General features: G+C 39.2%; 1 protein-coding gene across 1 annotated transcript in view; it reads left to right on the top strand.

Annotated features, from left to right (window-relative positions):
- Positions 1-1409: 1409 nt before the first annotated feature.
- PCSK1 (proprotein convertase subtilisin/kexin type 1) overlaps positions 1410-27427 on the top strand; it is a 41226-nt gene continuing 15208 nt past the window's right edge. The window contains exons 1-9 of the mRNA XM_047072609.1: positions 1410-1589; positions 4442-4546; positions 7876-7986; positions 9943-10089; positions 11374-11450; positions 16903-16991; positions 19927-20099; positions 21153-21365; positions 23874-23974. Coding sequence (XP_046928565.1) covers positions 1410-1589; positions 4442-4546; positions 7876-7986; positions 9943-10089; positions 11374-11450; positions 16903-16991; positions 19927-20099; positions 21153-21365; positions 23874-23974 — 1196 coding nt within the window. The remainder of the gene's footprint in view (positions 1590-4441; positions 4547-7875; positions 7987-9942; positions 10090-11373; positions 11451-16902; positions 16992-19926; positions 20100-21152; positions 21366-23873; positions 23975-27427) is intronic.

Raw genomic sequence — 27427 nt, 5'->3', positions numbered from 1 at the left:
AAATAGCTTGATCCTGGCTAGTTGCAAAACGACAGCAGTTTTTGAAGCTCTAAAGGAAGGGTAGCACTGACCACAGACGCGTGTGGCGCTGTCCATTCCTTAGTGCTGAATACTACACACCGGGTCATTTCCAGCCAGCTCAAGCCCTCAGTATCAAAATAGGCTCAGCTACGGTAGACTGAATTCATTTCCGGGGGATAGGAGGTGGGGTGGGGTGCGAGGGGGTCATTTAGACTTTTGCTTTTTCTCTTTCCAGGAAAAAAACATTCTTCCACAAAGTGACACTGTGCATTTTATGGAAAAATAATGGCACAGCTTCAGTTCAACACCAAAGTAAAGACCTCTACTGAAGAAAAAAGGAAAGTTCAGAGTTAATAAACCTGCTTTTTCTCTTCCAGAGTTAACACAACAGGTTTTGGGTTCCTAGACCCCCTTGTTGATGGATAAATGAAATAATTTTCTGTTAAAAAATCACGTCACTAATCATTTTCAGATAAGCACAGTAAAAAAGGGGTGATGCTAGGCTTTGCAATATCTGGAATAGAATTCTAGAATTCTAGATATTGTTTTACTGAGTTGAGAAACAGAGGAGAGGAGGAAGTAAACTTGCTTTTTAAGATGGTTTCAATGGTTTAAAAAATATTTTTAAAAGTATTGCTTTAACAATGTCTTCCAGACATGCTCATTTTCTTAGGCAATTTAAATCAGAATCTAGGCAATAGGAGCTTTTCTCCTTTCTGCTCTACCAGCCTCTGTCCAATTTCGGATTTAAGACTGCTGTTCTTCCTACCAAGTGCTGATGTCCAGAGGGCTATTATAAGAATCCACCCCTTGCCCTCCTCCCAACCCATGAGATAATTAAGTAAATATAAAGAAAACGGACAGAAGGGAGGGAAAGTGTGCTTAACTCCCAGCCTTTGGTTCTTAGTAGTTACATTTAAATGGGGGCACTTCTCTTTGAGAAGTGAAGGTGTTTCTCATAGCTACAGAATTTACAGTCAGTCAGGGAGCCGACTTAACTGATCCCAGCAAACGGTTCCTTCCTTTTCTTAATCCTTCGCTGCTTATTTTAGCCGCTTCTCCACCCCGCCGGGAATACCATCCAGATCTTAGTCCAGGTAGATCTGACGTCAAGAGATGGCTTTCGTCGATTTGACGTGTAAACACTCATTTCCATTCCGGCTAGGAAGGGCTGGGGCTCCACTCAGCCGGGAGACCAAAGAGCGCTCGCCACCGCCCAGCCTCTACTCGCGCGCCTCCTATCTCCTAGCAGAGCAACCCCGAGCGAGAAGTGGTCTAGAGTCCGAGGGTGAAAAGGGCGAGTCTTTCTGGCTTTTCTTCTTTCTTGCTTCTTGTCTTGCTTCTTTTCCTCGTCTCCTTCGACTTGTGTGAGAGCGAGTGTGTGAGCCATGGAGCGAAGAGCTTGGACTCTGCAGTGTACTGCTTTCGCTCTCTTTTGCGCTTGGTATGCATTGAACAGTGTAAAAGCTAAGAGGCAGTTTGTGAATGAATGGGCAGCGGAGATCCCCGGGGGACCGGAGGCAGCTTCAGCCATAGCCGAGGAGCTGGGCTATGACCTTTTGGGTCAGGTAAGAGTTTGCACTTTCCAGAAACTTTCTGGGGCCCAAGGGGACTGGCGGGACTGAAGCGCGATCTCCCAAGTGGGAGCCCCAAGTCGCACTCTCCTGAACCCACTGGCAAAGAGCCGGAGCTTCTGCAGCTCTCGCCCCTGGCGCGCTTGGAGAAAGAAGGCTTGCATTATTTATTGTTTGGGCTGGAAGCAGCCAGGCAGAACGAAGCCGCTGCAGCTGGGTAGAGCCTATTCTTGCTGCCGTCCGCTTTGGCATTTAAATCCATTCCCGCGTGGTTTGGGAGACAAATCCCTCCACACTTTTTCACCGAACTTGAGATGCACGCGGGCTCTTACCGACCAAGCGCCCCCGGGAGAGGCTTACTGTTCTTGCCCCCTGGGACTCAGCTGGTCTCTGCGTCAGGATCCGGCTGTTTCCTTTTTTTCAATATGGCAGCATCAGATCCAAGTCCTGATGCATGGGGTCAAGCAAGCTTGGTGATATCCGCCGGCAGCCTTTCAGGCACGCTCAGGGAGTTGGGAGAACGCCTGCGGCAGAGACTCGAGACCTAGAGGCTGGGGGCCTGCGGAATAGCCTGGGGAGCCGGTGGGAGAAGAGGTAGGTGAAAGACAGGGGACCAACTCTCCGCGCCTCTACTGGGAGGTCCGAGTCTTCACGGGGAACTTGTAAAGTCCGAGCTTCACAACTTTGCTGGGTCAGTCTCCCTGAAGGGTCAAGCTGCCAAAATGACTGTGGGGAAAGGTTATCCTTTTTTTCTTGTTCCTCAGCCAAATGCCTAATAGCTTCCCTGAGGATTTCAGCCTGTGATAAAAACTTGCCTGTCCAAGTGACAGCTGGTTTAATAGATAGCTGGGGGGAAGGGTAGGGCGTAAAGCATTATGAGAGTGACAGTTTAGGTGTGGGATTTCCGGGGAATCCCAGGGAGCGTGATTTCTAATCTAAGCTTTCATTTTCTTTGGCTTAGAATCAAGCCCTCTCCCCTTGCCTTGGAAGTGTGCTTTCAAAGCGGGGGAGGAGGGAGTTGTAAAACATTTTGGCGCGGTTTTTCTTTTTCTGGAGGTGGTTTTAGAGAGGCCGCTGAAGTCACGGATGAGTAATCGTAATCGGTGTAGGCGTTGGCGAATCCATAGATCAAATCTGCTGGGGAATACGACTGTCCTTGCCAGAGGCTTCATTCTCCAATTTTATGAGCTAAATTGTCTTTAAAGTGCCCAGCAGAAAAGTCAATACGCAGATTGACTTCTCCATGTCCTAGTAGCAGACCAAGACTTTTTGCTTTTGCCCAGACTCTGTTCTGTGCCAGGCTCCATGTTAGGGGCTGAGGAATAATAGGAAAAGAAACTTTCAAAGAATCAAGAATCTAGAAGAGACCGTTTAGGAACAAATAATTGGAACTGCATGTAACTGATGGAGAAGTTGCACCTGGATTCTTAACATTTGTTGATGGAGGGATTGAAGATGGAAGGGAATTGGGGAGGAGTGAAAAAATGACTGCCCAGTGGAGGAAACATTTTTGAACAGAGTTTAGGAAGACTCAAAAGTAGCCAGGAGAACATGTTGAGATTGGAGAGGCACTCAAGGCATAGAAACCAGAATGTGGCAAACCAAGAAGATACAAATAAAGCAGCTTAGAAGAAACAGCAGGGAATTGTTGGCATCTTAAAACAGAGTGCAAGCAGTAGGTGGAATTGTACTGGTAGTTACTGTGGACATTATGGAAATCTTGTGCATCCTATGGGGGGTAGCTGGGGACTTAATCCTATATCCTCTGGGCAGTTAAAGAGCACTGGTAACTATGTGGAAAGAGATTGGGTAACAGTAAAAAAAAAAAAATCCCTTTTTTCTTTACTCACTGTTAGCTCCACACATACATCCTAACCTGGACCATTCATTATGGGAACTGCTTTCAAAATTATAAATCCCAAAACCAAACAACAACAAATCAGCATTCTTGGTAGGATCTCCAAAGAAAGGATGGAATAGTCACAAGAAGCTTTAAGAAATAGAGGGGGGAAAAATCTACATTGACATATGATTTGCATATGCTATATTTTCTCTAGCCACTTCCAGATAAAATGGTATTACTAAAAACATTTAAAAAAATAATTTTTTGTGAAAGACAGTGCTTTCTTGATTCTGTTTATTTCTCCCTTTGTTTACAGTAATTTAGCATCACTATCCTAAGCTCCTGAAGGTCTCAGGATAAAGCTAGAATTAAAGAGGTGACCAGAAGCAAAACCAGTTGATAGCAGAAAAAGAGCTAAGCATTGGTGATCTTTTTGTATGGCTACTCTTCCCTCTTCCCAACTCCATATATGGAAAGCCTTGAACTAGTGTAAAGTCAAATAGTCTCCACTAGTAGCTTATAACAATTATGGCTATAGATTCAATAGCTATATTTTACAACAACAACAAATCATTTTAGCTGGATGTAACACTGACCATATATAGTATTCAAAGGGTTTACCAGATTTCCACAAATTATTCTTCTCTGACAGGATAAATTTGATAAAATGGGTATTTTTTTTAAAAGAAATGTCTATCTACACAATATTGTCTCACACCAAAACAAGTGTAGTTCCTCTGAAATCTGTGAAAAAGAAGTATCACCAGTGCCCAAATATACTATGAGCTCAAGCGATAATATTGTGAGCTCCTCTCACTCAACACAATGACAAGAGAGGGAAGGCTTCTATCAGTGTTTTCCTCATAAAGAAAAAAAAAAGTTAACTTCAAGCACACTGAATGAGCTTAATAAAAATTGCCTGTCTCTAAGTTACTTGGGTTACAAGCTAACCCATATGTACTTATTTTGGAAAGTGAATTTTTATTTTATTTTTCTTTCATAGATTGGATCACTTGAAAATCACTACTTATTCAAACATAAAAACCATCCCCGAAGGTCTCGAAGGAGTGCTTTTCATATTACTAAGAGATTATCTGATGATGATCGTGTAAGTGTTGTGCATTTGTCTTCAAACTGGTAACCTGACTTACCTGTTTAATGATTTCTGACAAGAGCAAAAAGCACTTTGCAAATATGAATATTTTTTATTGTGATCACAAATATTTATCTGTAGTGCTTCTTGTTGTTTCCATAGGGTTATGATTGCACATTATTAAAACTGGATTGGATAGACTCAGTTAAATAAAATGTATGTACTATATATATTTGATATATTAATATATTAAATTGTATTTAATTTTAATTATTTTAATTTATTCAATTTAATTACATTTAATATATATAATATGTTTAAAACACTAACTCACAAATCTAGTCTAAGAGTATGAAAATGAATGGTGAAAATTAGATGGCAGCTCTAATAAAAATGTTTGCCAATACAATCAATTAACAACCTGTTATTATATGCCTATTATGTACCAAGCACTTTGATATCCAATGTGGGGATGCCAAAGAAATGTAATACATGATCGTTGATTTTAATAACATTGCAGAATAACTGAAAACACATTCTGCCATGTCTTTGATTTCATTATATGGAGAACTAGTGTTTATGAGGGCACTTTAAATCCATGCCTTCATGAGCCAAATGTTTCCACAAGTATTATATTGTTTCACTGAAAGCATTTGATTTCTTTTTATCCTGGTTTGTATATATAAAAGAGCAGGAAATGTCTAGAATGAGTCTAGGTAAATAGTGTGAGGATGATTTGAATGTATACCTAATGTACCTAATGATTTTTGAAGTCTGTTTTCAAGGTCAGCAAACATATCAATAGAAATATTGACTATATCAGGAGCATCGAAATCTGCATACAGTGTTGCATTTTCTCAAGAATGTGCCATACTGGTAGAAATGTAACCTGGCTGGCCTGTTTTCTGTTATTATGATATCTGTTGTCTAGGACACTCTAGAGAATTACGGAAGCTTTGTGAGAGATAGAATACATCCTTTCAACTTGCTAGAAAGAAAATATAAGTACAGAAAGGTGATAGAACTGTTGAAAGTACATGGAATTTATAAACCCTGTGAGATAATTTGCTATTTCATTTGTTCTGAAACTGATAGAATTTTAAAAGGAAGAATAAAAAGACAAATTATGAGGGTAAGGAATGACTGGGCCTGGGTTACCAGCAACCACACCTGGGCAAAGAATGCTGTATGAGTACATTGTATAGCGACCCACAGCTCCTATGCACCTAAGGCTAGCCTTTACTAAGGTTAATGGCTAGATGTGTGAGACCAATTCAAAGGCTCAACATTACTTGAAAGGGTTCTTGTCCAGTGAAGTCTTCCTTTTGCCATCCCAGAGCAGATGACTCATTGTATGGGCTCTGTAAAGTAGGACAACTTCCAAGACTCTGGCTAAGCTTAGTCCTTGGGCATAGCAAGAAAGAGATTTCCTTGTCTGCCTAAATGCATGCCTGACATTAATGCACAAGAAGTCAAACTAACTCCCTTCTCATATTCACAGAAGAAAATTGGACAGCGTGGAGCATACCTGTTATTATTACTGCAAGTGTCTCACTAAAGTGAACAGATAGCCCAGTTGTATTGGGCTATTTAGATATTGTTTAATAGTTGATTTGGAGGGGAATATCTCAGGAATAATGAAGAAAAGCTAAGAATTTAGTCTGCCATATAACTTCATAAAGAAGGGAGTGTATATAATATTATGAAAAATTATCCACAGAATAACTTTATTTTAGGAAAAATCCTAGAACCCATAGAAGCCAGTAGTGGAAAGTTGGACTAGATGATCTTTAATGCTCTTCCCATATCAAAAGGATTATTTATAATTAAGTACATGCTACCTATTATGTACATAATAGAAATACACCACCAATTTCTTCTATTCCATTTGTGCTGTTCTTATAGAGATTAATATGGGATTTGGAGTTAATGACATTAATCATAACACTGTTTCCAACAATTGGATGTTTATCTGATCAGATGGCAGAGTACCTCTTCTTATATTCCATTTTTTTTAAAAATTGCTTTTGATTTTCATTTTATTGCCTTCTTTTTGATGGAGGATAATATTCTTTCAAATTAGCCCTCTGTAATGCAGCAATAGGCTATCGTTACAAGTCTTTTAATGAAATTTCCAACTGTAAGTGACTCTCTTCATCAAAGACTAGTACTTGTTCCCTAGCAGCCAGCTTCCAAAGACCAACTCAGATGACAGGCAGTATATTCCAAGCATTGAGGTATTTTAAACCAAAACAATTAAGCTTGAACATACAGACTCTTTAAAAATAAATCACAGTGACTAATTTCTAGCTTTCAAGTACCTCCCGATATTTATTATAGGTTTGCAGTAGATTTTTCTAATTACAAATTCAGGACAGTCTTAGTGGATAGTTTTATTCTTTAGCTGCAAATTATGGTTTAGTTTTTATTTTTGATTCTTACTCGTGTCAGATTGTTCTCACATTAAAAACATCCCACCAGACACTGGACTATCATCACGTGTATGACAGAGAGAATGTTTTGGGTAGGAAACAGTCATGTTGCCCAGCGAAATAAGAGCATGGTATTACTTCATAATGAATATAACCATAAGGCAGTCCCTCTCCCTCAGGGTCTCAAGTATAACAGGATTATGCCATAAATGTGGGAAAGGTAATTTTTGTATTGTCAAATCTCTATGCATAATACATGAGACTAAATTAATGGTAAGTGTGCATGGTCAGTAGTACTCATTCATCACCCTGGATCTGTTTCTCATATTAAATACTCTTAAGCAGGAGGCAGAAGCACAGGGGAGCCAGAGTTTCAGATTTGCAAAGACAAAGCACCTTTCTTGTCATGCATAACATTTGCAACTTCTACCTTTTGCATGTAAAGAAAGAGAAATTAAGCTGTAAGAGCACCTTAACAGCAGTCTCTGGAATCTCTTAGCCTGTTGACTCATTCCATGAAAATGGACAAATTTTCAGCTACAAAACTCTGAGACCTCAATAAAAAATGGGTATTATGGTCCATTTGCTGATGAAAGCAGTCTGAACTTTTACTTCCACTGGAATCACAGTGTAAATAATTTGAGGGAATCATCACTTCACTGACTCCTTCTCCTCCCCCTAAAGGTACAGTTTACTGTAATAGAGGAAATGTTCATCTCCTACTGCCCAGTGGGCAATCCCGTCTTCTCACTGAGCTGCCAGTGTTATCTGTAGTCAAATGAAAACATTTTAGAGCTGCCTCACCTCTGATGGGGAGGGTACTGTAACTAGTTAAAGGGAAGATGGTTACACAAAGGTGGGTATCTGAGTGCTGATTTTCTTGCTATGAATATTTATTTTAACTCCTTGTAGGTGATATGGGCTGAACAACAATATGAAAAAGAGAGAAGTAAGCGTTCAGTTCTAAGAGACTCAGCACTAAATCTCTTCAATGATCCGATGTGGAATCAGCAGTGGTACTTGGTAAGTACTTCCAAAAAGACTGTATAGGACCTGGGATACTTATTTTATTAAATCTGCACAATAGATTTTTTTAATGATGGGGAATTCATCAGAAGGCTATGTTACCTGGAAATTAGGGCTGATGGGAACTTCCATCATCTGGATCTCCCGTTTTACTAGGTGAAAGTGTCTGAAACACAGATATTTAGCTGCTATGAAAGCTATGATCTTTGAAAGCTGCTATGAAAGAGAAGAAAGTTTGCTACTTTCTTCTCTTAAGCTTATCTGGAGTAAATGCAGAATTGTGTCTTGCAAGTTAAGGGTTCAAAAACAGTAATCGTGGCAAAAATCACATTTGGTCAAAGTTACTCTTGAGAACCTTTAAATCATCCAAAAGGTAGAGTGAACATGATTCATTATATATGGTCCTGAGTGGCAATTCTTACATGCTAACAAGTGAGAATTTCTGAGCTAAGCTAAAGGAAAGAATACAAGGAGACAAAAGACATCTACATGCAGATGTATAGACTTATAAACTGTTTTGCTTTTAAGATACCAAATCTTCATTGGTATGTGAGTGTTGAGTAGAGAAATTTTAAGTGTTCTTTCTTACCTGCAGAATATTCTCCCTTCTGTTTTAATATTAAGACTCTACGGCAGTCATACATATTGATAGAAGTGTTCTTTTGTTGAGAGTATTATAAAATATAAGTTTTCATGACAACCATAAGCTAAGGTTACACGTCCTTTTTGCATAAAAGATGGGAGAAGGGATCAATTCTTCTCGACATTCTCTTCACCTAGGTAGTACTTGCTCATTGCAGTGAAAGAAACTCATTAACATTTGTGTATTGACTATGCCAAATACTATCCTAAGTGTTTGACATGAATTAACTCCTTTAATTCTCACATTATATTGTAGATACGATGCTTATACCCATTTAGCAGATGAAGAAACAGAGACAAGGGCAAGTTGAGTAACTTGCCAAAATCATATGGTTACCAGTGGTGGGGCCATAATTCATGGCTCCAGAGGCCATACTCTTAACGACCACACCATATGATTGTTCTTGCAATTGACACAGAGGTCTTCTTCTCTGGCTTTGTCCAAAAATCTATCTGTAGTTCCAACCTCCTGTGATTCAGCTTTGTTTTGGCCTAGTAAGAGTTTTCCCCTACTTCCTTCTGAGGAGCATCAGCCAGGGCACAATTCATTCAGACATTTTTTGACTGTTATTATTTATAAATTTTTTACTGTCCCCTTCACCAGAAACCTGGCACTTTTCTAAAACATCTCCCTTATATGCTTTCCCAAGCTCATATCTCTATTCCCTTGCTGTCCAGCTGTTCTCCCTTATAGTCCCATACACTGTAACTATCAGAAAATTTATCTGAAAAAAGAAAACTCCACATCTCCTCTCATAGATACTTACCCTCTAAATCACTCATACTTGGAAAGAGGCAATTAAATTGCAAGTCCTGGTGAGACAGCAGCCTCCTGGGCATTCCAGGTTCTGCTTTTTCTTTCCGAAAAGTTATTAAAACATCCGTGAATAACTGTCAACCAAACAATGTAAAGTAGGTTCAGTGTGGCAAGGGAAGCTCAGGATTTGGGGAGAGATGGAAATATGGGACATCACATAAAACTTTGGTAGATAAAAAACCTGAGCATATCATTATAAATGAATGAAACTTAGGGATCAACTTCTTAGAAGCCATGTATCTCAGTGAGAAGGGGCACAGGGTGATTCATCCTTTCGAATGATTTTTCCATTAGAACAATTGGGAAAAGAACAGCACTCTTATGATTCACTTGCCCTACCATCAACTTTATTTTTTTATGTCACCTAATTGCGTTCTTTCTAAAAGTAGAGTGACCCTAGGAAAAAGAAAGATGGGTCTTCGGACTAGAGCTTCAGTTTTCATTTTGCAGTAAGCAAATCATGATTTTACCAATTCTTTGTTTTTCTTTACCAGCAAGATACTAGGATGACTGCAGCCCTGCCCAAGCTGGATCTCCATGTGATACCTGTTTGGCAAAAAGGCATCACAGGCAAAGGAGTTGTTATCACAGTACTGGATGATGGTTTGGAGTGGAATCACACAGACATCTATGCCAATTATGTGAGTCTGGGCCCTCCCATGACTGCAACTTAGGGAGCTGTCTACACAGACACATAGTTAAGGCTTTCCTTTCCTCAAGTGGAAGACTTCTCCAATACTGGCCCTAGGAACTGTGGGCCAAGGTTTTGCTATTTCCCTCACCCTCCTGCCAGTACATATGAACTTTTTTTTGTATGAGTAGGCACTTAAAGAATTCAGTGGAGCCAAGGATTGTACAAAAGCTTGTGTGCTGGGGAGGGAGAAGGCACCTATACAAATTAAATTATTAAAAGCCATTCAGACTCTATATCACTCAGTATCTAGGGCATTAAAGCAATCAAATAAAGAATAATGCCTTAGATCATTTTTCACAGTCTTCTTCCTCACTCACATCCTTTATAGGTGAATATCTCTAACATTGTACAATTATGTGAATGTGATTCCTTCCATGCAAATTCAAATAATGCAAAAATGGCTCTCAGAGAAGAGAAAAGTTTATCTTAAATGGAAATAAGTAAATGAAAACTATTTACTTAATTGTTAAGTTCTAAGTGATATCTTAGGTCTTTAGATCAGTGTTTCATCTTTAAAATTGTCCCATGTGTTTCTCTCACCCTTTCCATTCATTCAAAATTCTCCAGCTAAAGAGCAAAGGAAAATTAAAGGAAAAGAAAGGAAGAAAAAGATTAGTAGAAAGTAGGAATTATCAAAAGATATGGAAAGTGTAGAGAAGAGGCTATAGTGGTAGTAGAATTCCTATATGGGAGATGTTTAAGTGTAGCAATCTGATTGGAAAAGGAGGTGGGACCTAGAAGCATGCCTTAAATTTCAAGCACACTTTATTTAAGTTAGATGCTTAGTGTAATTGGTAAGGCTGAAGAGATCACTGTGGACCTGAGCTCCACCCCACGGTCACCTATTTGTACCTGTAATCATAAGAAAGATGAGTATCCAAGTGTTGCTAACTAGCTCTATAGCTTAGTTGTCATTCAACTTCTCTGGGTCTCAGTGTTCTCACTTAAAAAATGAGGCAGTTGAAATAAGTTAACTCTGATTCCTTCCGGTTGTAATATACTATGAGCTTAATGAGCTACAGGTTTGGTGACATTCAGTGCTAATTGTATGCTTGCTCACTCTTCTGTGTATATCATCTCTGCCTAGCTTATGGGTATAATGAATGATCAGAAACTGGGTCAGAAATTCTGAAATGCAGAATTTGAGCTATCAGCCAGGATGGAAGGGGTAGAGGGCTTGGGAGGTGTTAACTTTTTTTAATGATGCTACAGGATTTTTTATTCTCTTTAGGATCCAGAGGCTAGTTATGATTTTAACGATAATGACCATGATCCATTTCCCCGTTATGATCCCACAAATGAGAACAAGTGAGTAAATGTGGATCGGGGGAGGGGGGGTGGTGGAGGGGGGAAAAAGTACTTTAAAATGCTTTTATCTCATTTGAGAAAATTATACAATAAATATGAACCATATTTCAGCTCTCAGAAAAGTTTTCATGCGTACCAATCCATATCATAATATTTTGTTCCTTTTAAAACAGAAAACCAATGCTTCTATTTTTATATTTCTTTTGGCTTACAGGACCATAGTTCAATTAAACTTTCTTCTTATGTTGCAAAATGCTCCCCTCAAATGGCACTGAATAGTTATGGCTTTAGAAAGAATGTTTGGGTCATAAAGAGTAAAATCCTCCAGCCCACCCTCCCTAACCCCATCAATGAATGCTTTACTATTTGCAACATGTTTGATGTTAGTTGTGAAAATAAAAATAGAAGACAAAGATAACAATTCCCCATGACTTCTTTTAGTGGCCACAGCCATGCTCGTCAGTTCCCTCAGAAAAGCATATCAGACAACAAAAGCCAGATATCAGACAACAGAAATACACTCTGAGGCCTGGCTCTCAAATCCAACACGTTTTCTGGGGCATTGGACTAGTCAGTAACCTTTCCCAGAGTTTCTGCTGCAGATTCTAAAGCTAAAGGGAAGAGAAAGACAATTACCTTCTGACTCCTAAAATAATTCTCTGTAGCAGTCACAATGTGATGAGGGAGTCCAAGAGCCAGACCTGCCAAAGCAAGAGGCCAGATAAAACCCAGAGCCAGGAGACTTTCTAACCTTCTTTCCTAGCTGCAAAGAAACTACAACCTCTAGCCACGTGGCCTCAAATGTCCATGGCCATGTGAGAACTCATCTTTGCACACGTTATCTTCATAACTTCAGGAAAACTTTCACACTTTCTTCTTCATTTGCTCCACGGAGAAGAGACTTGCACCAAAATAGATCAAAGCCAAGGCAAAATCAGGGCTTGTTGCTACAAATGGGATGGAAAGATGCTACATAAAGTGGTTCTTTTTTCTCTCTGTATGGCTTTCTTTCTTTCGGACTATTACCCAAATTGGGTCAATTGAGCTCTCTCTCACTTGCTCTCTTTCTCCCTCTTTCCCTCTTTCTTTAGCTCTTATTCTCACTCAAAATTCCTATGTGGCTGGTGCAGTAATGTTGATCTAAAGTTTTTCTTTGGATGATCCCCTTTCCAGAAGTTCAACAAACACCAGGAAGAGAGCTGAGGCTCATGGACTTGGCCTCAACCTCTGGGTGTATATTTCCTCCTTGGAGAAAAGGGGAAACTTGGGGAAGGTTCCAAGATATTGCTTCTTTCAGTACCATTTACTTCCAGGGTTTATTTCTTAAAGGCACTAACTGCAAATAATGCTGAAAAGTTAAAATATTCCCATCTCAATACAAAAGGAACCACAATGGGTGCCCTCGGAAGAAAGTGAGATATCTCAGGAACTTATGGCAGGGACCCCAGACAAACTTGGAGCTATATTTCTGAGCCAGGACAGTACAGGGCCAGGAGAAATATGTGTTCTTTTGGAGCATGATCTTGTAATATTAGCCTGGCTGGTGGTCATCGCTTTGCCAATTATCAGTATAGAAAGTGACCTTTAGGAAATCACTTACCTCTCTCTGCCTCTATTTTGCACTTTTATCTCCCCAAATGGGTGATAATGCACTTGCTCTCCACTCTCCTGAAAGGAACTTCCTGAGGAAATGAACAATAGCTTCTTGGAAGAAAGGGGCACCCTTCTTAGAATGAAGTAAAAATGACAACTCTCCTTCCGCCCCCTTGGTCAAGACCAAAAGAGAAATCTTCTCTCAGCCATATGGGTGCAGCTGAGGAGACTGTTAGCTGGAAGTGTCAGCCTTCTTCCTAGGCAGCATACTCTAGGTCTGGCCCCATGATCCAATATGGATGATAAATTGTGTAGTGGCTGCATGATAGCTGAATACTTGGTGAAATGATATTCTCTAGAGTTTCTCTACTCATGAGAAGAGGGACTCAGATTGCCCTTTCCCCTCCCCTACAAAGGAGGAGTCTCATATCCAGCATTTATAATAGCCACATTTCCCCTAATTCATGGAGGTCCAAAGCCTTCAAAGAAGTTGCCCATATGATGGTAATTATTTTATGCCTAAAAACCCGTGAGTTTCTAGAGCATAGCCTGCCATGGACCTCCCACACAGCATAGAGTTAGTGTGACATAGCCAAACAGTTAAGAGCATAGGCTTTGCAGCTGGATTTAGATTAAATATTAGATCTGCCACTTAGTAGTTGGATGGCCTTGAACAAATTACTTAACTTCTTTTGTGCCTCAGTTTTATCATCTATTAAAAAGGGATAATAATAGTATCTACCTTGTTGGGTTATTATGGTGTTTAAATGGGTTTATATAGGTAATTGGCTTGTATAATATCTGGTACATAGAAAAAGTTGTGTTTGTTTTGATGATGATGATGACGATGAAGTTTTCTCATTTAGCAACTAAGACCTCCTTCCAGTAAGAAATCAGCATGACAAGAATAATATCCAAGAGGAGCAGAAGCAGAGACAAGTCAATTTTCTGAGCCAATTCAGGATCTGCTCTTTGAAAATGACACAATAAGTAACTATCTCTCAGGGTCCTCTTGACTATCAACCAAAAAGGTAGCATCCCTATCATTTATCAAGAGGTATAATAAAAAATAGAGTTACCCTTCTAGCATGTTGTCAGAAATAAATCCCTTGGGTTTAGAAAATGAATGGCTCCATTTTGCCTTGGACTTTATAGCATTTAGAGACCTATTATCTCCCAATTCCAAGGGCATTATCTCTCTAAACTATCTGTGTTGCTGCTCTTCTTTATTACTATGTAAATGAGATTAATAGAAGCTGCATTTGAATTCTCCTCTGCAAATCAAAAGAGGAATCACTAAATAATAAAATCCCAAAAGTACAGGTAACTCTTACTATTAAGCTGCCATGAATCTATATTCAAAATTTCAATACCAATTACAGATTATTTTTCTAGTTAAATAACATGTGTGACAAGGATGTTTTAACCAGTATAATATTAGTCTTTAAACTATCTTGTGGAATAATTTTTTAAAAATCAATTTGTTTAAATGCCAGTTACTACCATTGTTCTAAGATAATAAAGGGTTCTTTTATCTCAGAGCCTAATTTAAGGAAAGAAAAAAAGCTGCAGGTCGACAAAGAATGACATAGTACCACTTTGATAAAGCCTTCCCTTTTTCTAAAAGTGTGGAGGTGGGAAGTGAGGGCAAGAGGAGGGAAAAACATCTACCCTTTTTTGTACCATGATCCTACTGGACCTTTCAAGAAAATAATGTTCAGTACACAAGGAGAGAGAAATAATAGGTGGTGTCACAGTGTATCATTTTTAGGACAGAGGTGCTGTGCTGGGAATGTTTGCCAACAATTGGATTCTATTGGCTCAGGCGAGAGACTTTGCTATCCTGGCCTTAGTTCCCATTCTGTGTAAATGGAAACACAGGTGGTGGACTTCTAGGAACACACTTGTCAGAAGGTGACAACTCAGTTTCTCCTCCTACAAAAGCAAAGAGGGTTAATCCATCAAAGCATAAGCTTCCTTTTATGTGTTCAGTGTGCACACATTTCTCAGAGCATGGGTGGTTGGTCAGGACACTTTCAGTTGCAAGTGAGGGAATCTTAACTCAAAGATTAAGTAAAATGGGCATTTAAAAAAAAATTACTCAAGGGATGGTCTAGCTTCAGGCATTCCAAGATCTGGGAGCTCAAATAATATGCTGTCAGGACTTCAATCACTGTCTCCATCTCTTAGTCTCTTGCTTCCAATTAGCTTCATTCTCAAAAAGTAAAAGAAATCTTGCCTGGCGGCAAGCTCCACATGGCTCACATGGAACTTAAAGCTGAAGAATTTAGAGAAAGACTAGAATTCTCTTCCCTGGAATGTACAACAATCCTTGAAAGCTGTCTGGGAAGAGGAGCCTCATGAGAGAATCAAAAGGAGTGAGGGAGAGCTCCTTCCCAAAAAGGACAAAATGCTAGGAAAAAAAAAAAAAGTGGCAGATATCTGCTACATTAGGAAAGACCTCGAATTAAAGATAACTACAGGGGCACCGGGGTGGCTCAGTCGGCTAAGTGTGGGACTTTGGCTCAGGTCATGATCTCACAGTTTGTGAGTTTGAGCCCCAAGTTGGGCTCTGTGCTGACAGCTCAGAGCCTAGAGCTTGCTTTATATTCAGTGTCTCCCTCTCGTCTCCCTCTCTCTGCACCTTCCCACCTCACATTCTGTCTCTCTCTGTCTCAAAAATAAATAAAAGTTTAAAAAAAAGATAATTATATTGTTCTGACTTAGGATTCCTATCCAGTATTAACATGAAGAAGCAGAAATATCATTTAGTAAAAGGAGACCAAGAAATGATCTTTGGTACTTTAGAATAAAAGATACATGAAAGAGAATTATTTTGGATAGTCAATTTCAAATTTTTATATTCCATGCTGAGCAAAATAGATGTCTACTATAATAGTGTCTAAAAGTAGCTGGTTGACAGAGTTGCTCAGAGCTAACTTTTCCCCTCTTTTCTGTTAGCTCCTCCAAAGTATCAACAGCCTTTACACTGCTTCCAAAATGCAGTAACGTCGTGAAATAAATTCACATTAAAGTTCTCTTGACTTATTGACCCTCCTGAGGTCAGGGTCATGGTGGGAAAGGACGATTATTATCCCCACATTTTCAGAATTGATGTTTTAATGCTAGAATCTGCTCTGTTTTAGAGATTGACATTTCCCTCCAAGTACTCTGAAATCATAAATTACCCTCTTTGCCTGATTACAAAACCAGTCTTCTTCAGGCTTCCAGCCCCAATCAGAGTTACAGGAGAACCCTGGTTTCCCAATTAGCCTGGAGTGTCCTATTAAAATCTCAAACTCCTCTTGGTACCAGAAAACCCTCAGTTGCTTTAGTTTGGTAGTATATGGTTAGAGGAAGGGAAGAGGGCTTAAGAGGAGAATTCTGTTCTACTTACCCTACTAGGACTGGTCAGAATAACCTAATCCAAGGAGGTCACTAGGGATGGAGTGAGGAGCTACTTCACCAAAAAGTATGGAATAGAAACCATGATTTCTAAAAGTGTCAGAATTGCTCACGATAGTATCCATAGCTAACACTTCCTGAATTCTTATATTATACCAGCCACTATTCTAAGTGCTATACATGCAATATCTCACATGTTTGCAACAATACTCTTGAGGACAAATGACTTACCTAAGGTCACACCACTAGTCAGTGGCAGAAGCTGGAATTTGAATCACATACTTCAACTCCAGTACCCTTTCATCTGATACCTGCACTTCAACAAATACTGATGGGATGGAGACCAGCAACAAAGGTTGACAAAAAAGTTAATATGACCATGTACCATGGATTCATGTGCAAACAACAGTTTGCCCTCACTTATGTTTTATAATATCTATTTTTTAATCTTCAGACATGGGACCAGATGTGCAGGAGAAATTGCCATGCAAGCAAATAATCACAAGTGTGGGGTCGGAGTTGCATACAATTCCAAAGTCGGAGGTAAAGCAGAGGGTTGCTCCTGCAGTTCTGCACTTCAATTTGACTCTTGCATCACTTGGTGTAAATGAGGTGGGAAGGGGGGCTTTCAACAACCAGAAGAAGAAATGAATTCCATGTAGAATGTGCTGCAGGATTTGCAAACAAATCAATGGATCTGGATTCCTAAAAAATGATAGCCGAATACAGCCTGTACATCTTTGTGGGGAGAAAAATGGAAATGTTGAAAAGCTTTTGAACCAAATCTAATTTTCTCTGTGTGCTAATTTACAAGGGTTTGTTATTGAGTACTTGCTAAAGGAACAGAAGGAGGAGGTAAATTTAGGAAAAGACTTTCCCTGCCTCTCAATTCTGTAGTTCTTCATTTCATAGCAAATAACAGTCTTAAAGAAATAAATGAATACGTGCTTGTTATATGAAGAAGCCAAAGGTTATCTTTGATAGCACGGATTTAGAGTCCCTAGCTGTTTCAGTCAGTGCCTCTATTGGGAAATATACAGTAAGTTCCATCGGGGCAGTTTAATAAAGGAATTATTTGTAAGACTTAAAGGAAGCCATTATTATATTATACACTTAATATACAATAATATATTGTATATTACAATATACATTATATTATATTGTGTATATTATAATATACAATATAACTAATAGGAATTAAAATAAAAACTTGAAAAAAAAGAGATAAGGGAAGCCAACAAGGGCTAATAAATGAGAGCAGATGTGATGACCTTTGGGCCTAAAGGAGCATGGGAAAGGAGAGGTTAGTGGCAACTGTAGAGAGAAAGCTGTGGCCATAGGAGAGAACCACTGTACAGGAGTTGTAGCCCTGAGTTACAACAGAGCTTCTTCTAGGCAAGGAGTGTGCCAGGGAATGAGTCGCCCATTCTCTTCCCACCCCCCATTCTCCTGCCTGTTGGTTGAACCCAGTGAGAAGCAAGAGAACTCATTGGTGAGGTCCATATCCCTGTGAAGAAGGGTGGACAGTAGACCTACACTGGCTCACATTCTCTCTCCTCTTTTCACTGTCCTTACCTTGGTCTTTCGCAGGTTACAAACTTTGAGTTTAGTTTGTTTTCTAAAACTGCTATAAAAAAAAGATCAACTGTAGAACATGCCAATGATAGTAAAACTGCTTTAAACTCGACCTGAGGATGCCTTGAATTTGATTTTGATTTCCTGTTTAGAAATCAAATAAATATACATCCTGGCATGGATAATGAATCACTAATACAGCATACTATTAAACTTTGCGTCATTCCTGATTTCTTTGATACTAGCATAGTCAAATGCCATGGGATTTTTTTTTTTCCTTTTCAAGTGCCATGTTAATTTAAAGAAAATGAAGACAGGGGCACAAATTAGGTAATCAGTTAGAGAAAGAATTCATTTTTTAAGATGATGTACTATCTAGCTATAGTTTGTGAGAGAATTTTCTGATCCCTTCATTTTATTGAGGAGTAATCAGAAACAAGTTTCTCAAGGTAACAGCTATTTGTGGCAGTGTAGAACCAAAACACAAGACTTCCGATTGCAAGTCTACTGAGATTTTTTTTCATTATTCCACCCTTTGGTGATCTAGTCCCAAATGCATTTTTTAATAATACTTTTCATTTATTAGGGACTTACTGTATGTCCATCACTGATCCTATAATACATTGTAGGTTGTGTATTCTGTTAGTTAACAGGTTGATTTTAGGTGCCAAATTTCTGGGATTCAGGTCTCAGCTCCCCAATATCAAGTTGTATGATCCTGAGCAAGCCATTGTGCCTCTTACAGTCCACGTATAAAATTGGGAAAATTATAGCATCGACCTTAAATGGTTGTCAAAAGGATAGAAGACAGTCCATATGTTCAAGGCCTGTAGAATGTTAGCTGCGTATAGTACATCCTCAATGCATGTAAGCTGCTATCTGTTATCATCCCCATTTTAAAACTGAAAAAAAAAAAAAACTGAGGCACAAGAGGTTGAGTGGCTTGCACAAGATCACAAAGCTAGTAAGTACAGCTGGGATTTTTCTTTTTCCAAAATAAATTTTCAAATAACTTTGTTTTAATCAATGTGACTTTAGCTAATTATGTTAATTACATATTCTTTTACCTATGCTCCATAGTGAATAATGGGGTACAAATCTAAGGCTGTGCAGTTAACTACATTATCAGCCTGAAGCCAGGAATAACCAGGTAGCTGCTCGTATTTGTCTCAATTGCTTTTGCCTTCCTGGCTCTTGAATACATGAGTCTGATAATGCGTGACAGCCTGTTAGAAAGCACAAAGAACTACCATGTCTGCCTTCTCCTGATGAAAAATGATTCCCCCTTAGGAGCAAAATCCATGGCAATGATTTCATCCTTGAGATTATTTAGAAGAAAAGGAAGCATGTTCCTTGAAAATATTTCTTAGCAAACATATAAAAGAATGGCCTCTGGGTTATTTTTAATCAGTGCTTAGAAACAAGAGTTCTTTCCCTATTTGTTAGTTTCCTATTGTGGGTAGATCTTTTCAAGCTGCACAGTGTTCCATACAAAATCCTTCATACAGCACAGGATGGGCAACAGTTATTTGTGGTATAGTCATGAACAGACATGTCAAGGTAGGGCTGTTTGTTGGCTCCTTCTGAAAACTATCCTGTCATTTTCAGGTTATTGAGGTAGTGAATGGAGGGGAGGTATTTTGTAATCAATAACAATCATGGCCACTGCTTAGTGCATATAGTTATTTCCGAAGGGAAGATAACAAAGTTTATGGACACTGTGACTTGTATCTTCCTTCTGTGCTCATAGTAGCCTGGTCATGGGCACCTGAGACATGCAGTGGTTACCTTCTTTTAAACTCTTTTGCGAGTCTTTTATAAAATGAATATTAAGACCACTATGCCATTCTACATGTTCATGCTGACATCCACTTACGTGTATTTTGTTTGACTTTCTGTTTAGGCATAAGAATGCTGGATGGCATTGTGACTGATGCTATTGAAGCCAGTTCAATTGGATTCAATCCCGGACATGTGGATATTTACAGTGCCAGTTGGGGCCCTAATGATGATGGGAAAACTGTGGAAGGGCCTGGCCGACTAGCCCAGAAGGCTTTTGAATTTGGTGTTAAGCAGGTGAGATACTTAATATAGATCTACCTGAAATGAAACCTGGCCATTTGTATATGAAGGAAAGGGAAGAACACTTAGTTTATATCAAAAGAAATGGCTTTGAATTTCTTATTGTTGCTTACAATTTGAAATGCATTTAGAGAGCCAAATCATTCTTCAGAGGGATGGAACTTAAGGGTTAAGGGAGTTTTCCCTAATTGGGTCTGACATTCAATAGAGATTCATTACTCTTAAAGTATTTGCTTAAAAAATACTATGAATATGTCCTTTCTCATTTTTCTGCTGCTTTAAGATTTTTACACTAGGTAAACTACTACCCAGACTTCTTTCAAATCTCTAGAGACACATCCTTAAATATAGCTACATGCTACTTCCTCTTTTGTATGTGCCTGGTACATACTTGTGCCTTGATTGTGTTGCTCCATTTACCGCATTCTTACCAGGATTCTAAGGCCTTGTTCTGCACAGGATAAAACAAAAGTAGAAACTTTGGAGAGCACAAATTGAGAAGTCATAGAAAGAGTAGCCTTGACGAGTTTCATTCAACTGAAGAGTCCCTTTTAATGCAGCTGCAAAACAGATCTGAATAATGTCTGATTTTGTCATTCTATCAGTCAGCCAGAAGATTTAAGCAGAAAGAGAGGAAGTTCAAAGATTCAAACGCAGCAACATAAGCCAAGGAAAGAGTGAGAGAATACAAGCGAGTGCTAAAGGCCAGATTGTGAATCCTTACCATAAGGAAAAGAAAGAAAGAAAGAAAGAAAGAAAGAAAGAAAGAAAGAAAGAAAGAAAGAAAGAAAGAAAGAAAGAAAAGCACTCACTGACTCATCCCAGAGAGGGCCCAGATGAAGGAGGACTAGCAGAGCCATGGCCCAGTGGCTTGTAATATGAAGTCTTGTGAGATTTCCAGCGCGGATGCTGGAGCACCTGCCATTGAAACAGACTCCAAATAAATGTTTCTGGGAACTTCATGCATGTATTTGTTGGGGATTTTATGGGGATGTGACAGTGATCCCAACAGATGATAGATGTGATATAGTCTGGCTTTTCTTTTAGGGAAGACAAGGAAAGGGCTCCATCTTCGTCTGGGCTTCTGGGAACGGGGGACGTCAGGGAGATAACTGTGATTGTGACGGCTACACAGACAGCATCTACACCATCTCCATCAGCAGCGCCTCCCAGCAAGGCCTGTCTCCCTGGTATGCTGAGAAGTGCTCCTCCACCCTGGCCACCTCATACAGCAGTGGCGATTACACCGACCAGCGAATCGTATGTTGCTTTTGTCTAACTCCTCTGCTTAGGTAGGGGAGCAGGGCTTGCATTCAACAAGATCCTTTGGTCAGTACCTTTGGTAAAATTGCTTGGCTTAAGCTTGATGACTTAGCTGGGGAGATTCACACTTTGCTCACCTGAAAGGCTGGCATCTATTGGGGAGTTTTCTCTCTCAAGGATAATGATGCCTCTGCCAAGATGATGTTGCCTCTCTGTCATCTTTAAACCCAGCCCTGGGAAGCCACTAAGTTGTCATTACATACAGCCAAGAATCAAAATATCTATTCTGCTTGTGTGATGCCTCCCTGAGAACAGCCTTAAAGGAGATTACAGGGTTGTAGGGGCTTCACCACCCTTGTACTTATTGATCCTTTAATAGCAGGGATATGGTCTAACATGCCCGTTAGCAGATGATAAAAATACAGAACATACAATAGCTATGTTTCCTATGAATGGATAACCTGCAGGAAAATAACGGTCTAAATTTCCCCCGAGATGAACTTCTCAGCATCTGAATAAACAGCTCAGGAAGGGTATATGCTCAGAGAGCATCTCCAGCCCACACTTGGCTGTGCCTTCACTTCCATGAGTCAGACTGCCAAGGGCAATTATTGGATTTCCCTTCAAGGGCACAGTGATGAAGGGCCATTCGGGGGCTTTGCAAACAAAGGGAAGTACTTTTAATTTTAAACTGTATGGTCCCAAATTTTAACTCCTGATACAGAAAGAACCATCTAGCTAAAGTATCTAAATTCTAATCTCTATGAAATAATAGGTCATGATTCAATTAGATTGTAGGTGAACCCCATGATAATTAGACACTGGAATGTGTGTAAGATTCATATTAATGGCGTCTCAAAAAAAATTGCTAGTTCTCTTTTCCATACAGGATCACTATTCTGGAACTCTGCCTGCTTCTGCAACTTACTCTAGTTTAGACAGTAAACCTCTAGCCTCAACTTGAAACATTGGCCTCCCTCTCATGCCCTTATATTCAATTACTCAAATAATAGATGGTGATATTCTACCCAGAAAATCTTTATGACAGGTATATTTTATAGCCTTTGAAAGAGGCATAGCAGACATGTATCCCACTTATATTCAGAGTCCCTGACTATTGTTGTCCCTAGGGGTATCTAAAGTTGCTTTTCAGAAAGTGGCCTGTTACACATTTCAGTCACCATTTCATAGACTGTCCCTCATCTGAGCTATTATGCTGTGAAGTAGGAGGAAGAGTTTCCATCTTTGTAAAGTTCTCTCCTTAGGTAAATCTGCCATAGGAGAGACAGCTGGTGGATTCTATTTGAGATGGTTGCAATAACATAGCCTTTGTCTTACGCAAACCTTTTCCTCAGCACAGTCATCTCTGGGGGCTTACTTGCGTCAATAGGGAAAAAGGACAACCTTGCTTCTGCAGCCCTCTAAGGAGCAGAGCCACCATAACTTGAGAAATTCAGCGACTCAAAGTGGGAAGCCAAAGGAGGTGATAATAGAACAAATTATTTTTTTACACCTCCCTCCCACACATTGAAATCTCCAGCTAAAAACGATAGTGCAGGAGCCTGGGTGGGTGTCTTGTTAGTAATCCTTTGGCCCGACTACTTGCTAAACCAGCAATGCTATGGTCCTTAAGGCAGACTGATTGGAAGTCTTTTTGGTTTCTTCCCTTCAGTCTTGGCAACCTCTTCATTAAGATAAAATTAGCCTGGGTAATTCCTTACGTGCAGTAATATTGTGTAAGAATGCTTTCACAGACAGGATCTCATTTCATCCTCAGAATATGAGTCAGGAAATGTCAACCTCATTCTACAGATGGGGAAACCACATGGGGAAACCATGTGCCCATGGGACACATCTACTGAGTAGCAGTTTTACAATTTGTAACCAGATCAGAATCTGACACACCTTTCATTTATTTGAAAAACACCGTTTTCATCATAGTGCAAATATGGACACTAACTCATGGCCATCAGATGATATCAACAGTGAGTGCACACTACATACATACTAAGCAAATTTGTGCAAGTAGTTCAAGTGGCCAAAATCAGAATGGCTCTACATCCTCGTGCTGAAGAGACAGTCAGATGTCAATTTGAAGGCAAATGGGAATTTTGCATGAAGCAGAATTTCTAAATATGCCAGACTAAACACAATGGACCTGATGATTAATGGGCCAGCATGATTCACAGTGATTTTGAAACTGTCCCTTCTTTACAGACAGTATTTCGTTTGGGAATCTCAGAAAATATTCATAGTGGGAGTACTTCATCCCCAGAAAAGGCATCTTGATGCCAGAATTATACACAAGTTGTATATAGAGGAGAGTGAACTAAAATATCAGCAGATGGCAAACATCCGCCTATGGTTTAACAGAGGAAGTAGGGAATCGAATCAGCTGAGTTTCCTGATCGTAGCAGATGCAGCCTTAGGTATGGTTAACCCCCAGGGATGGAGAACACTCCTCACATGCTCTCCTGCATTTCTTCCCTTCCGGATGCCACCCAGACCAGTGCCGACCTGCACAATGACTGCACAGAGACCCACACGGGCACCTCAGCCTCAGCACCCCTGGCTGCTGGCATCTTCGCTCTGGCGCTGGAAGCCAAGTAAGGCCCAGAAAACTTCTAATCACCTTTATTGCCTCTCCTTCTTTTTAATAATATATATTGCTTTCTCAATTATGCTTACAGTAGGAAACTTAGAAAACTATTAAAGTCCTCTTCCTGTTAACATCTCCATGTAGATTTAACACACACACACACTTATCTTACAAAATTGGGAACTTAGTATACACGTAATTTTGTAATTTTTAAAATCTACCCTATAATATATTAAGAGCACTTTCTCATGGCTAAATCAATGAGATTTTGTTCCCACCAGGAAAGACTTTGTCCAGATAATTTCCTGTGGGCAGTATTAGGAACAATAAGCTTATAAAACATCCCTCTTTTTTCAGATTATATAAACCAATCCTAGAGCTGATCTAACATATCAGGAAACATGAAAATTAAAAACAGAATTATCTGTTTGTAGTATCCCATTATATAAATGCAAATTATATTAAAGTCATCTAATCATGTTTAGATACACACTCTTGTCCATAAATATTGGTTGTTATCTCTGATAATTTCCTCAGGATAAACACCCCTGATTGGAATTTCTGGGTCAAAGGGCATGCATGTTTTAATGATTTGGCTACATACTGACAAGTTACTATCTAGAAAGACCATATCATTTTACATTACCGTCAATACTGTGTCCAAGTGCGAGTTTCCTTACCAAAGTTACTTTTATTATCTTTTAAAATGTTTGCTATTTTAATAGGGCAAAATGGTGTCTCAACTTTATATGCTTTTATTTCATTAGTGATGAAGCTCAATATCTTATATTCTTTGGCCATTTATCACCTGTGATTGCTTGTTTATGACCTTGATTTTGTTTTATGACCTTAGTTTAGAAAAGCTATTAATGCTTGGTTAGCTTGACATTTACCTTTTAATTTTACTTATATGTAATTTTTATTGCAATGAAATGAGTATATATACACCTATATTTGTCAGTATCTTTAAGACTTTTTCCTTTGCTTTCATGCTCAGAAAAATATTTACGACCTCAAATTAGATTAACATTTATTTATATGTCTTTTATTATGATTCCTTTGCCATATCTAAATTCTAAATTCCCCTGGAATTTTAGTGTATGATGTTAAAAAAGGATTTGGCATTATTTTTTTCCTCATATTGGTTACCCAATAGTACAACTCTTAATACAGAGGAAAAAATCTAACTGTTGCACACTGTGTATCTACAGCTTTTTATCTGTCCTTGTTTCTGCTTTCTAGTGGCAAGAAAACTTTCAATATCAAGTCAGGTGCTCTGGTTGCATGATAGAGGAGGTGGTTAAATTTGCAAGTTACTGTTATCCTTCCTAATAAGAAGGTTATCATAGAAGAACATCTGTATTCTCTAGAGAAAGAACAAAGCATTCCCCTCACATAATATTCAGTAGACGAGGTTCATAATAGCAGAAAAATAGAACACCTTGGCCTGTGCCATGGCTGGAAAAACTCTGAAGTTGCTAAGTATTTGTTCTGGAAAGTCCAATGTAGATCCAGGAGCCCTGGGGCCACCTGTGAAGTTGTGGTTTCGTTGTGGTATCTCAGCAATGAGATGGCCACAGTGGCTAAGTAAGACAGGCCTAGGAAGTTTTGCACAAGAATTTACCTAGTTGGAGGGACTGGGAAGATGTCTGGTATGGGAAGAGAAAATCCAGGGGCTCACTCAGAAACAGGGAAACTTGAAGCTCTGGGGCCCAGCAGAAGAGCTGCATTGAGAATCTGAATTCACTCGTAACAGGAGAGGAATGGACAGAAGGCAGAGTCTATGAACACAAGGTCAGACTCGCATCAGCAGATCCAACCCAAATTCAAGGAAAAATAATCTAAGCACTCAAAAGTTCAAGGAACACATGGCTTCAAGTTCTAGGCATATCCCTACCTTAGGCAAGTTAATCTCCAGTTGAGGGTTCAATTTACTAGCTCTAAAAGGGAAGGGTTAGATCTTTTTTTTTTTTTTTCCAAATTTCTTCCTTTTTGAAAATTGAAGGTATCATCTAACACGAATGACTGAAGTTGGTGGTGGAACATCCAGAGTCAAAGAAAATAAGGTCAAATGAAAGCAAGCTGTTTCACACAGATGGTGAAATAGGCTGATGATAGTTGTGATTTGAGAATATAAGCTGTTAGTTCCAGGAAGCTATAAAAAAAAAATCCTTAAAATTTTAAGTCTTTTCTACCCAACACTTATCAGATGCATGTAAATAGAAGTATCCAGGCCTAACCCATCCTTGTCTAGTGACCAGTATAGTAGAAACACCTATCTCAATGAACAGATGTAATATTAATTTCATGCAAGAACTGAAAATTAAAATTATAACCTCTGATTTCTAAAATTTCAAACTTTTTTCTGTGCAAGAAGAAAATGATCTAAGAATGATCTAGCCTCATTAACTTCAGTTAATTTTTAATAGAATATTTTTAAAGCAGGAGCTTCATGGGTTGCTATGAAATAACATAAATGAGTTACCAGCAGTTCATGAACTTCATTGAAACTAGATGCAGAATTGCTTATGAGTATGTGTATGGCACTTTTCTGAAGGAATGGTTTGTGGGTTCCATGAGCTTCTCACACCGTTCATAATATAAGAGATACTAGGAATCCATGGTGCATATAATAAGAATTTAATTCCTTTCATTTTGATTCAATCGTCAATAAGATAGACATACTGTAGCTTACATTTTATATACGTCCTGACAAAGTACATGGAAATTAGTGAGACATCTGTTCTCAAATAGACAGGTTTCTGAACTCTATTCAATTGTCTACACCAAGATGATTATTTCAGAAACTCTGAATGGCAGAATTTCTTTTTTTTTAAATATGAAATTTATTGTCAAATTGGTTTCCATACAACACCCAGTGCTCATCCCAACAGGTGCCCTCCTCAATACCCATCACCCACCCACCCCTCCCAACCCCCATAAACCCTCAGTTTGTTCTCAGTTTTTAGGAGTCTCTTATGTTTTGGCTCCCTCCCTCTCTAACCATTTTTTTTCCTTCCCCTCCACCATGGCCTTCCGCTAAGTTTCTCAGGATCCACATAGGAGTGAAAACATATGGAATCTGTCCTTCTCTGTATGACTTATTTCACTCAGCATCACACTCTCCAGTTCCATCCACGTTGCTACAAAAGGCCATATTTCATTCTTTGTCATTGCCACGTAGTATTCCATTGTATATATAAACCACAATTTCTTTGTCCATTCGTCAGTTGATGGACATTTAGGCTCTTTCCATAATTTGGCTATTGTTGAGAGTGCTGCTATGAACATTGGGGTACAAGTGCCCCTATGCATCAGTACTCCCGTATCCCTTGGGTAAATTCCTACCAGTGCTACTGCTGGGTTATAGGGTATGCCTATTTTTACTTTTTAAGGAACCTCCACACTGTTTTCCAGAGTGGCTGCACCAGTTTGCATTCCCACCAACAGTGCAAGAGGG

The sequence above is a fragment of the Lynx rufus genome, unplaced genomic scaffold (assembly GCF_022079265.1).
Source record: "Lynx rufus isolate CCGP_SWC_20201006 ecotype Redwood Valley unplaced genomic scaffold, mLynRuf1.p SCAF_1, whole genome shotgun sequence".
NCBI classification, from domain to species: Eukaryota; Metazoa; Chordata; class Mammalia; order Carnivora; family Felidae; genus Lynx; species Lynx rufus.
This window is presented reverse-complemented; position numbering and strand designations above follow the sequence as displayed.